Source organism: Dipodomys spectabilis, unplaced genomic scaffold (genome assembly GCF_019054845.1).
Source record: "Dipodomys spectabilis isolate Male_0828 unplaced genomic scaffold, ASM1905484v1 ptg000095l, whole genome shotgun sequence".
Lineage (NCBI taxonomy): Eukaryota > Metazoa > Chordata > Mammalia > Rodentia > Heteromyidae > Dipodomys > Dipodomys spectabilis.
The window spans coordinates 31,333,011-31,345,423 of NW_024870772.1; the positions used below are offsets into that span (position 1 = coordinate 31,333,011).

The following is a 12,413-nucleotide window of genomic DNA, read 5'->3' on the forward strand; positions in this document are numbered from 1 at the left end:
CTGGCTGGCTTTGAACTGTGATCCTCAGATCTCAGCCTCCTGAGTAGCTGGGTTATAGGCATGAGCCACTGGCACCCGGCTCCAGCTGTTGTTTTTTAAAAAACAATTTCAAGCAGGATGTTGGTGGTTCACACCTGTAATCCTAGCTACTCAAGAGCCTAAGATCTGAAGATCAAGGTTCAAAGCCAGTCCAGGCAGGAAAATCTGTAAGACTCTTGCCTCCAATTCACCAGCAAAAAATGTGAAAGTAGAGCTGTGGCTCAAGTGGCAGAGCACTAGCCTTGAGCACAAATAAATAAATAAATAAATAAAAATAAAGTTTATGGACAGTGCCAATGCCCTGAGTTCAAGCCCCATGACAGACACACAGACAGACAGACAGACAGACACACACACACACACACACACACACACACAAAACAAATTCAGTTTAGGTCTTTCAGCATTAATTGTAACAGATGACACATATTCATTAAGTAATACTTAAGTACTGTGGCCTTTACATTTTGTACTTAATATTTATATGTTGTATATTTTGAAAAATGTTCTATTGTAATTACTAGCATTTCTTGTTATTGGAAACCTAACTTAATAGCCTCTTAACAGCTAAGGGAACTGAAATTGATGCAAGAAAATAGACTTGTTTTTTTTAAGTGAAGACAGATGCACTCAAAGGCTGCTAATGGACATCTTCAACTACCTGGGACAAGCTGGATGTGTGGCTCTTTTTGCTCAACTGTTATCACAGATGGAGTTATCCCTGAAGCTGCAGGAAAGTATTTTAAGCATAAGAAAGCAAGCTACTGTGAAGGCTTTTTTTTAATGTTACCATAAATCGAAAGTGCATTAGAGCACATGAAAATATTTCCCATAGTCATGACAAAACACAAACTAGAAGTACAAAAATAACACTAGCTGGGCACCAGTGGCTATGCCTATAATCGTAGCTAGCCAGATCTGAGGATCATCGTTCAGAGCCAGTCCAGGCAAGAACGTCTGTGAGACTCATATCTCTAGTGAACCACCAGACACGCCAGAAGTGGAGCTTTGGCTCAAGTGGTACCATGTTAATCTTAAGCACAAAAGCTTGGGAATAGTGCCCAGGCCCTGAGTTCAAGCCCAGGACAGACATGAAAAGTAAAAATAAAAGTAAAGTAAAACTAGCAGGCTCACATTGCCCCTGACAACATAGTTGGAATCACTCAGGATATCTCGAGCCAACCCGAAATCACAGATCTTCACCACCTTCCCATGGGTGACCAGCACATTCCTGGCTGCCAAGTCCCGGTGAACACACTAGAAAGAACGAAACCAGTGTTATTTGCTGTGACAGATACTAGCATCGAGTGCAATCATTCTAGTTTCAGGTTCAGTAGGAATCACGGAGGCGGAAAGTCCCATCTAAAATCTTGAACAGCCACCCTGCTGTGCAACACCAGCCCAGGAAACTCCATAGCCAAATGCTTCTACCTCTGTGGCTGTGGAAGGGCCTCAGAGGTGAGAGGGAATGGTTCATTCCAAAAGAGGGTTAGGGCTGGAGTAGGGCCAAAGGGAGAGCAGAAGAGGAATGACGAGGGAAAATGGGTGGGAGAGAACGCAGTCCAGAACTCATTGTAGGGCTGGGAAGGTGGCTCAGTGGTAGAGCACTTGCCTTGCAAGCATGAAGTCCTGGGTTCGATTCTTCAGTACCACATAAGCAGAAAAATCTGGAAGTGGTGCTGTGGCTCAAGTGGTAAGGTGCTAGCCTTGAGTGAAAGAGCTGAGGGACAGCTCCCAGGCCCAGAGTTCAAGTCCCATGACCGACAAATATATAAATATATAAATAAATAAAATTCATTGTATAATACCACAAAACTTAGAAAAGTAAGGGAAGCGGTGAGTCAAAGGAGGTAAAACTGTTGAAGGGATGACGCTGATCAAGGTACACTGTATCATAAACTGCTTTATTAGCTTGGCACTGGTAACTCACACCTATATTCCTAGCTAGCTACTCAGGAGGCTGAGATCTGAGGATTGTGGTTCCAAGCCAGCCAAAGCAAGAAAGTCCATGAGATTCTTATCTCCAATTAACCACCAGAAAACCAGAAAATGGCACTGTGGCTTAAAGTGGTAGAGCACTAACCTTGAACAAAAGAGCTCAGGGACAATACCCAGGCACCAAGTTCAAGCTGACTGACAAATGCGTCCATACATGCATGCATACATACATACATATATTAATTGGTTTATTATATGGCACCTGTTTTGTACAACTACTTAATTTCTTTTTATTTTCCAGTCTTGCTTGAACTCTGGGCCTGGGATTGTTCTTGGGCTCCTTTTTGCTCAAGGCTAGTGCTCTACCACTTGAGCCACAGCGCCACTTCTGGTTTTCTAGTGGTTTATTGGAGATAAGAGTCTCAGACTTTCTTTTCTTTCTTTCTTTTTTTTTTTTTTTTTTTTTGCCAGTCATGGGGCTTGAACTCTGGGCTTGGGTGCTGTCCCTCAGTTCTTCAGCTCAAGACTAGCACTCTACTACTTGAGCCACAGCACCACTTCTGGCTTTTTTCTGCTTATGTGTCGTTGAGGAATAGAACCCAGGACCTCATGCATGCAAGGCAAGCACTCTACCACTGAGCCACCTTCCCAGCCCCGAAGAGTCTCACAGACTTTCTTGCCCAGGCTGGCTTTGAACAGTGATCCTAAGATCTCAGCCTCCTGAGTAGCTAGGATAACAGGTGTGAGCCAGCGGTGCCTGGCTCCAAGGGGGAGATTTTTAAGAAGCTGTTTTCCAGTGCTATTAGGTATGAAATCTCTCTCTCTCTCTCTCTCTCTCTCTCTCTCTCTCTCTCTTTCTCTCTCTCTCTCTCTCTCTCACCTCGTTGCCAGTCCTGGGACTTGAACTAAGGGCCTGGGCACTGTCCTGAGCTTCTTTTGTTCACTCTACCACTTGAGCCACACCACCACTTCTGGCTTTTTCTGCTTATGTGGTACTGGGGAATCAAATCCACGGTTTTATACGTGTTAGGCAAGCACTCTACCACTAACCCACATTCCCAATCCCTCTTTCTTTTTTTTTTTTTTAAATACTGGCACTAGGTTTTGAACTCAAGGCTTTGGACTTTTGCTTGGCTATTACACTTGAGCCATACCTCCACTTCCAGGTTCTTGCCCATTAATTGGAGATAATAGCCTCTTGGATTTGTCTGTTGGACTGGCTTCAAGCACTCAGGTGTGTGTGTATGTGTGTGTGTGTGTGTGTGTGTGTGTGTGTGTGTGTGTGTGTATGAGTGTGTGTGTGTGTGTGTGTGCGTGCGTGCACTTGTGCACGCGCCAAGCTTGGACTCAGGACCTGTAGTCTTGCTTAACTTCTTTGGCTCACTCTATTACGTGAGCCACACCTCCACTTCTGGCTTTTTGCTAGTCAGCTGGAGATAGGAATCCAATGATTTTGTCTGTCCAGGCTAGCTTCAAACTGAGAATGTCAGATCTTAGCCTCTTGAGTAGCTAGAATCACAGGCATGAGCCATTGTATCTCGTGAGAGCAAAGCTTGCTTTGCTTTCTAGTTTCCTGCAGCTGCCTCCAGGCCACCCCTTGTCAGCATGCTCCTGCTAAGAAGCATGGCACCCATCATGACATCTCACTGTTTCTGGGATTGTGGCCAGGCCTCCTCTGGACCCTTCCCTCTTTGCATAACTGTACTCAACTTTCCTGTTTTGGGGGTTTGTTTTTTTTTCATTCCCCAAAGTTGCATTCTCTCCCTCCACATCCTCCATCAAGCCATTTCTCCCAAAGGTCAGGATGCAAGTGCCACCTCAAATCTTCACTTCCAACCCAAACACCACTTCTCTGCACTTCAGATTGGACATCCAAGTATCTACTACATTAAGCTCGATTCCATCACCCACACACAATAGAGCTGAAGAACTGCCTTTAATGCTCCTGATGCTGTGTTCCCTGCTTACTTCACATTCCCTGCTGGTGTGCCTTGCCCTTGCCAAAATCTCCTTTAAGGTAGATGCTTGTGGCTTACACCTGTAATTCTAGCCAAAAGAGGAGCTGTGGCTCAAGTGGTAGAGCACTAACCTTGAGCAAAACAAACTCAGGCACTGTGCCCAAGCCCTGAGTTCAAGCCCCCGGACTGGTGCATACACACACACACACACACATACACACACACATTTCCTTTAGCCCAAGCACAAAGTCTTGCAGAAAGCTTTTTTTTTTTACTTTTTCTCCTACTAGTTCCTGGGGGAGAAAAAGTGCTCTACCACTTGAGCCACAGCCCCATTTCTGGTTTTTTGGTTGTTAATCGGAGATAAGAGTCTCATAAACTTTCCTGCCTAGGCTGGCTTTGAACCGTGGTCCTCAGATCTCAGCCTCCTGAGTAGCTAAAATTACAGGCATGAGCCACCATTGCCCAGATCCACTTCTGGTATTTTGGTGGTTAATTGAAGATAAGAATTTCACAGACTTGCTGGGCACTGGTGGCTCATGCCTGCAATACTAGCTGCTTAGGAGGCTGAAATTTAAGGATTGCAGTTCAAAGCCAGCCCAGGCAGAAAAGTCCCTGTGAGACTCTCCAATAACAACTCAAAAATCAGAAGTGGGCCTGTGGCTCAAAGTTGTATAGCACTAGCCTTGAGCAAAAAGAGCTCAGTGACAGCACCCAGAATCTGAGTTCAAGCCCTATGACTGATCAAAAAAAATTTTTTTTAAGTAAAGAAAAGAAAAGAATTTCACAGACTTGTCTGTCTGAGCTGCCTTTGAATTTCCATCCTCAGACCTCAGCCTACTTGAATAGCTAGCATTACAGCCATGAGCCACCAGGGCTTAGCCACTGGACTATCTTTGATCACAGAATTTACCTCATGATATCATCATGTGATTTGCATGTCCCTTGCTTCTTTCTCTCCAATTGAACATAGGATCTTTGGTGTTTTTGTTGTTGTTGTTGTTTTTGCTAGTCCTGGGGCTTGAACTCAAGGCCTGGGCAATGTCCCTGAGCTTCTTTTGCTCAAGGTTAGCACTCTATCACTTGAGCCATAGTGCCACTTCTGAGGAATTGAACTCAGGACTTCATGCATACTAGGCAGGCACTCTACCAGTAAGCCATATTGCCAGGCGAACATAGGATCTTTGGGCCCAGGAGTCATAACATTGCTAGCTGTGAATCTCCCACCCCAGCAGGCTCAGCACTTAGGCAATACTCGAAGTCAAAGTCTGTAGGCTTGGGAGAGGGACCACTTGAGAAACAGCAAGGGAAGAAAGGTGACATCCTCAGAAGGGAAGGTCTGCAGTGAAGACAAAAATGCCTAAAAAATTCGATGGTCTTGCAAGTCTCTGATGGCTTATTGCAATCCTAGTTACTCAAGAGGTGGAGATCTGAAGATAACAGTTTGAAGCCAGGGTCAGCAGAAAAGTCCATGAGACTCTTTATCTCCAATTAACCGCCAAAAAGCCAGAAGTGTGGCTCAAGTGATAGATGCCAATCTTGAGTAAAAAAGCTAAAGCTAAGGGACAGTGTCTCTGCCCTGAGTTTAAGCCCCAGTGTGCACACACACACACACACACACACACACACACACGCACGCACGCAGGAGAAAGTGGATATTCTTCAAATGTTTGCATTATGTATACCTTGTGAGAGAGATGGAAGTAGCACCCTTGAACCCCAGTTTTGAGCTGTTTGAATATGAATGTGCCTCAACTTATGATGGAGTTACCTCCAACACGCCCATCATAAGTAGAAGACACCATGCTGAAAATGCATTGGATACAACTAACCCATTGAACAACAAGGTACATTGTTTCCCTCACGGTCACCACTGCCTGCCATCTCCAGAGAGGATGGAACCACAGATGACAAAGCCAAGGGAAAACTTAAGTTCCAAATTCCAAATATATTTTCCACTGTGTGTTTATGACCCTCACTCCGTCCTAAAGATGAAAAAATCATACGTGAGACCATCCAAGGCAACAACTGTCTGCATTTACTTAGCTCTGGGTGGTAAACTGGGCCAGTACCTCATCCCAATAATCTTAGCTACTCAGGAGGCTGAGATCATGGTTTGAAGACAACCCAACAGAAAAGTCTATCAGATTCTTACTAAAATTAACACAAAGAGTGGGAAGCATCTCCCCCCCACCCCCCACCCTCCCACCCTCCACCCACCCCCCTTGCTCAACATAAGAGATACAGTAAGAGCACTATATTGCCCATGAGTGGGCAAACTATTGATCTGTAGATCATGAATTAAGTGTTCATTGAGCTTGCGAAAAGGGAAATCCAATCACACTTAAGGAAGAAGAGAGAAGGACTCAAATGTATGAGAAATATAAATACTATGTTAATATTATTAAATATTGTTATTAAATATTATGTGTGGGAAATATTATTGAGACTAATTTTTTTGTCATGGCAGTACTAGGGCTTGAACTCAGAGCCTCATTCTCTTGCTTAGCTTTTTTGCTCAGAACTGGCACTCTACCACTTGAGCCATATCTTCATTTTTGCCTTTCTGCTGGTCAATTAGAGATAAGAATCTCCTGGATTTGTCTGCCCAGACTGGCTTACAGTGGTGATCTTCAGATTTTAGCCTCTTGCGTATCTACTTTTATAAGCACCAGCCACCAATACCTGGCTGGGATAGTATTTTTTTTTTTGAATGAACAATACAATTGAAATCCATCTTTCCAAATTCAGGGAGAAACAAAGAGAAAGGAAGCCAAGGGAGGAAAGTAGCAGAGAAGAAGAGGAAAAGAATGAGATAAAGAGAGGAAAAGCATGTGGAAACAAAGTGAAGGAATCCAGGAAGTATCATGGAGATAGAGCATCCTGCTCTGCTGATTCTTTTAAACTAGCTACTTAGGGATCAGCTTTTCTCTAAGGCTTTTCTCTACAGTTCTCTTATCCACTTGGAGTCCAGATCCACCAATGAGGAACACAACGACCTTCAGTCTTCTTGCTGAATGTCATTAGCCAAGGAAGATCAGACTCATCTTACTGGGCATGATGACTCACAACTGTCATTCAGGCTACAAGGGAAGTGTAAATCTGAGGAGCTTTGGTTAGGCCTGCCTGGACCTTATTTAAAAAAATAATAACTCAGGGCTGGGAAGGTGGCTCAGTGGTAGAGCGCTTGCCTTGCATGCTTGAGGCCCTGGGTTCGATTCCTCAGCATCATATAAGCAAAAAGAAAAAGCCGAAAGTGGCGCTGCGGCTCAAATGGCAGAGCGCTCGCCTTGAGCTGAAGAGCTGAGGGACAGCGCCCAGGCCCAGAGTTCAGGCCCATGACTGGACCTCCCCCCAAAAAAATAAAAATTAAAAATTAAAAAAAACTCAAAGCAAAAGAGGGACAGGAACTTGTCTCAAGTAATGGAGGGATTGCCCAGCAAGTAGAGGAGCCCAACTTCAACCTTTAATACCACTAAAGCAAAATAAAACAAAACTTGCAAAGGAAGAGAGTGAAATATACCCAGAGTCCAGAGACACTGTCCCAGATAATGATTATTCCTATTATTATTAGGTTTGTAGACCTGAAGGCCCAAGATAGGCTTCACCCATGCTACACCAGTGCTCTGCCACTGAGCTACACTGCCAACCCCATTGTCTGTTTTTCAGGGTCATTCATTCTCCCTAAGTCATTTACTAGCTGGGCACTGGTGGCTCATGCCTATAATCCTAACTACTCAGGAAGCTGAAATCTGAGGATCACAGTTCAAAGTTAGTCCAGGCAAAAAAGTCTGTAAGACTCTTCTCTCCAATTAACCAGCCTAAAGGTAGAATTTGAGCTGTGGCTTCAGTGGTACGACAAGTGCTAGCCTTGAGCTAGCTCAGGAACCTTGAGTTCAAGCCCCAGCACGCGGGGGAGGGAAGGACATAGGTAGGGAGAGTCATTTACTGACCCTCAAAAATGGCGTATATCGGAACTGGAAATGTGGCTTAGTGGTAGAGTGCTTGCCTAGCATGCATGAAGCCCTGGGTTCACGAAAAGCTGGCAGTGGCGCTGTGGCTCAAGTGGTAGAACACTAGCCTTGAGCACAGATGGGCTCAGTGACAGCACCCAGGCCCTGAGTTCAAGCCCCAGGTCTGGTTTTTAAAAAATGCCTATCTGGCAATTACTGATGTAATCCTAGCTACTTAGGAAACTGAGATCTAAGGATGGAAGTGTGACACCAGCCTGGGAAATTAATCACCAAAAAGCTAGAAGTGGAGCTGTAGTTCAAATGGTAGAACTCCAGCCTTGAGAGAAAAAGCTAAGGGACAGTGCCCAAGCCCTGAGTTCAAGCCCCAGGTAGCATGAATTCTTGCACACACACACACACACACACACACACACACACACACACACACACACACACACACACACACCTGTCTATATCCCCTACTTCTCCCTTCAAAGAGTATTTAAGCTCCAACCACCTGGTCTTTCTTTGAGTTTCATATCTTAGGCAATGCCCCCACACCCGTGCCTGTAAATAAATTCTATGCTTTTTCTCCTATTAGTTGCCAAGTTATTCCACCAGATTGAAAGACTTGGGCCTTGGGGATTCCTTTTGTCACTATAGTGGAGAGAAAAGGATGAAAGAAAGTAGTCAGAGGAATGGCTTTTTTGTTTTTTGTTTTTTTTTTCAGTCATGGGCTTCAATTGGGCCTGGGCACTGTCCCTCAGCTCTTCAGCTCAAGGCAAGCACTCTACCACTTGAGCTACAGCACCACTTCCAGTTTTCTGGTGGTTAACTGGGGATAAAATCTCACAGACTTTCCTGCCCAGGCTGGCATTGAACTGTGATCCTCAGATCTCAGCCTCCTTAGTAGCTAGGATCATAGGCATGAGCCACCGGCGCCCAGCCAGAGGAATGGTTTTAATGTGCTTACACACATGATACATGGAATGGCAGAGAAGGGCAGCGCTAGAAGCAAGAATACAACATTTGGGGGGAAATCATAGTCTGAGGTAGGGCCCAAGAACTTGTAGCTCAGCTGTAAAGGATCTGGGGTTAACAACCAAGGAGACAAAAGGTCTTCAGGGCTGTCACTCACCCTCAGCCCAGAGGAGTAGGCTAGCCAACCCAAACCGTCTTGGCAGAGCATGCTGTTTGGGCCTAACTAGCCCCTGAATACAACCTACAGGGCATAACTTGAAGGCTTTCCAAGAAGACCTAACAAAGCTACACTCCATTTTGAGTGGGGATTTCTGACAACTTCCTATAAAAGGATCTGCCTGGGACACTATAGGAGACTTTGAACAGATGGGGAGGGCTATGCTGGCATTGTCTTACAGGGAACCCTGGGCCTTTCTGCTATAATAGCAAAGTGCCAAGATAACAAGCTAGGTTACTTCAGCAGCAAACTGGGGGAAAGGACAAGGTTTAAGGGAAACATATTAACCAGACAACAACAAAAAAACACACATTCGGGATGGGAAGGTGGCTCAGTGGTAGAGCGCTTGCCTTGTATGCATGAGGCCCTGGGTTCGATTCCTCAGCACCACATAAGCAGAAAAAGCCAGAAGTGGCGCTGTGGCTCAAGTGGTAGAGTGCTAGCCTTGAGCTGAAGAGCTGAGGGACAGCGCCCAGGCCCAGAGTTCAGGCCCCACGACCGGACCCCAAAAAATTAAAAAAAAAAAACACCACTCTCTCATAACTGTATTGTATGTTAGTACCTCTTTTTCATAATAATTATTATGTTGTGTTGGGTAGGGTTTGAACATAAAGCCTCACACTCTTGCTTGACTTTTTCATTCCTAGTTGGTGCTCTACCATTTGGACCACACTTCCATTCTGGCTTTTTGCTAGTTAATTGGAAATAAGAGTTTCATGGATTCTCCTGCTCAGTCTGGCTTTGAATCCATCAGATCTCAGCTTCCTGAATAGCTAGGATTACAGGTATAAGCCACCAGCACCTGGCTGATAATAATCTTTTCATATTTTTTTTGTTATGTTTCTTTTTCAAGGGAGCTTACCGACTTAAATTCCAGAAATTCCATTCCTTTGGCAACTTGATATGCAAAGCAAAGAAGATCTTCAAACGTAAGCACATTCAGGTCCTCTTCTTCTTCCAGCCTTTTCTGGTTTTCATATTCAACTTCATCTGTAAAAGAGCACCTTTCTTTACCTTTTCCCAAACACTAAGCAATTGCCTTAATAAATCTCCACGAGAAGGTTATTAAAACCATAATTGGGTAAAGAGGCACTAAATAAAATTTATAGGAAGCTGGGCGCTGGTGGCTCATGCTTATAATCCTAGTTACTCAGGAGGCTGAGATTTGAGGATCTCCTTTAGAAGCCAGTCCATTCAGGAAAGCCTATGAAACTCTAATCTCCAGTTAACCAAAACCCAAAAGTAGAGCTGTGGCTCAAGTGACAGAGCACTAGCCTTGAGCAAAAAGAGCTCAGGAACAACCCCAGATTTCCCACAGGCCAGTTTCTGTCAGCACTGTAATGAAATTGCCTCTGTTGTCATCCATACCAAAAAAGAAAGAAAAGAACAAAAGGTTAATGTGAAGTAACAATATCAACCAGTCATTTTTCTATTTTCCTGTCTCCCTGTTCCTAGGAAAGTAACTTTGAAACAATCCTGTTCTTTCCTCTTTGTTTCTGCTTTCTTCAGTCCTTCTCTGCTATAAAAGTAACTTCCTTTGCTCAGTCCATTGATACACTTCACTCTTGTTTTCAGGAGTGACCTGTCTCCTAGGTCTAGAATCCCAAATGGAACCAGTAAAGATCTTTAAACAGAATCTATCATAATTTTTGTCTTTTAGAATGTACTAAAAGACACACCTAACAGCCCAAGGGAAGTCCTGTTTATGCTGAGCCTGTGCTCAGGACATAGAAAGATCTATTCATTTATTTGTGCCAGTCCTGGGGCTTGAACTCAAGGCCTGGGCATTGTCCCTGAGCTTTTATGCTCAAGGCTAGCATTCTACCACCTGAGCTACAACTCCATTTTCAGCTTTTTGCTGGTTAATTGGAGATGAGTCTTACAGACTTTCTTGCCTGGTCTGGCTTCAAAACATGATCCTCAGATCTTAGCCTCCCAAGTAGCTAGAATTATAGGCATGAGCCACAGGCACCCAAAAGCTGATAATTTCAAAAGAATAACCTGGAGTTGGGTGCTGGTGGCTCACACCTATAATCCTACTGCTCAGGAGGCTGAGATTTGAGGATCATGGTTCAAAGCCAGCCCAAGCAGAAAAGTCCCTGTGAGACTTTTATCTCCAATTAACCACTCAAAAACCAAAAGTGGTCCTGTGGCTCAAAGTGTTAGAGCTCTCGCCTTGAGCAAAAAAACCTCAAGGATAGAGTCCACATCCTGAGTTCAAGTCCCACGACCAACAACAACAACAAAAAGAACCTGGAAAAATAAGAGGGATTTCAGTGTTTATTAGTTGACCATTGACATAAAATTTATAGTATATAAACTCTTGGCTTTTCATCAGAGAAAAAGTGTTTATCATTGTATACTCTTTAAAAAAACAGCTAACATGCAACTGGTATCCATATCCATTTTTAAAGTATTACTAATTAGAATAACATATTACCTTCAGAATTAATTGAATTTCCATTGAATCCAGAGATCTGATCCAAGTCCTGGTGTATTTGAACTTCTCTTGAACCAGGCATACTATTAAAATGAAATTTGTTCATTATTAACATTTTCCTTCTGAGTAGCAGTTTATAGAATAAAATGTGGTTCAGCAGTGAAATGGATTCCAATTATAAATGAGCTTTTAGATCAAAAGCACATTATCAACGTCAATTTTCTTTTTCGACATTTTTGTACACATTAAAAACATCTGTGTGGTTGGGCTTGTGGGTTTCCCTGGCTTGACAAGATATTCAGTCTCTGTCATACTGTGAATATTGAAGTTACACTTTATAAAGGAGGAAATCAAATACAATTTGCTCCATTACAAAGTTTAGAAAGAGTGGAACTTGGAAATACACTTCATTCTCTTGTTTCTAAACCCAGCCTATATTCCCTTTAAAAGTTCATGCTAAGACAGGCACTGGGCTCATGTCTGTAATGTTTCAAGCTGATGTTCAAAGCCAGTCCAGGCAGAAAAAAATGTGGTTTTTTTCATGTCATTCTGGCTTTTTGCTAATCAATTGGAAATAAAAGCCTCATGGACTTTTCTGACTGGGCTGGCTTCAAAGAGTGATCCTCCTGAGAAGCTCGGATTACAGGCATGAGCCACCAGTTCCCAGCTTTATGTCTGGTCTTTCCCATTTAATCATTTTTGGCCATGACTGGCAGAGAGTCACTTAGAAACAACTGATACTGGAAGAGAACTGAATAGCAGCAGACAAGAGACTTTTCTAAATCTTCGGCCTACAGATCAAACAACACGTTTAGGAATTGGTCCATGGAGCTGTTAGGTGATCAGTGTCCAGTGATGCTTAGTTACAGAATACACCCTGACCCAGC

At 43.7% G+C, this 12,413-nt stretch overlaps 1 protein-coding gene across 1 annotated transcript in view; it reads right to left on the reverse strand.

Moving 5' to 3' along the window:
- Flt3 (fms related receptor tyrosine kinase 3) overlaps positions 1-12,413 on the reverse strand; it is an 88,187-nt gene that overhangs the window by 9,903 nt on the left and 65,871 nt on the right. Inside the window, exons 18-20 of the mRNA XM_042685494.1 lie at positions 11,527-11,609; positions 9,949-10,076; positions 1,174-1,296 (exon numbers count right to left, since the gene is read on the reverse strand). Coding sequence (XP_042541428.1) covers positions 1,174-1,296; positions 9,949-10,076; positions 11,527-11,609 — 334 coding nt within the window. The remainder of the gene's footprint in view (positions 1-1,173; positions 1,297-9,948; positions 10,077-11,526; positions 11,610-12,413) is intronic.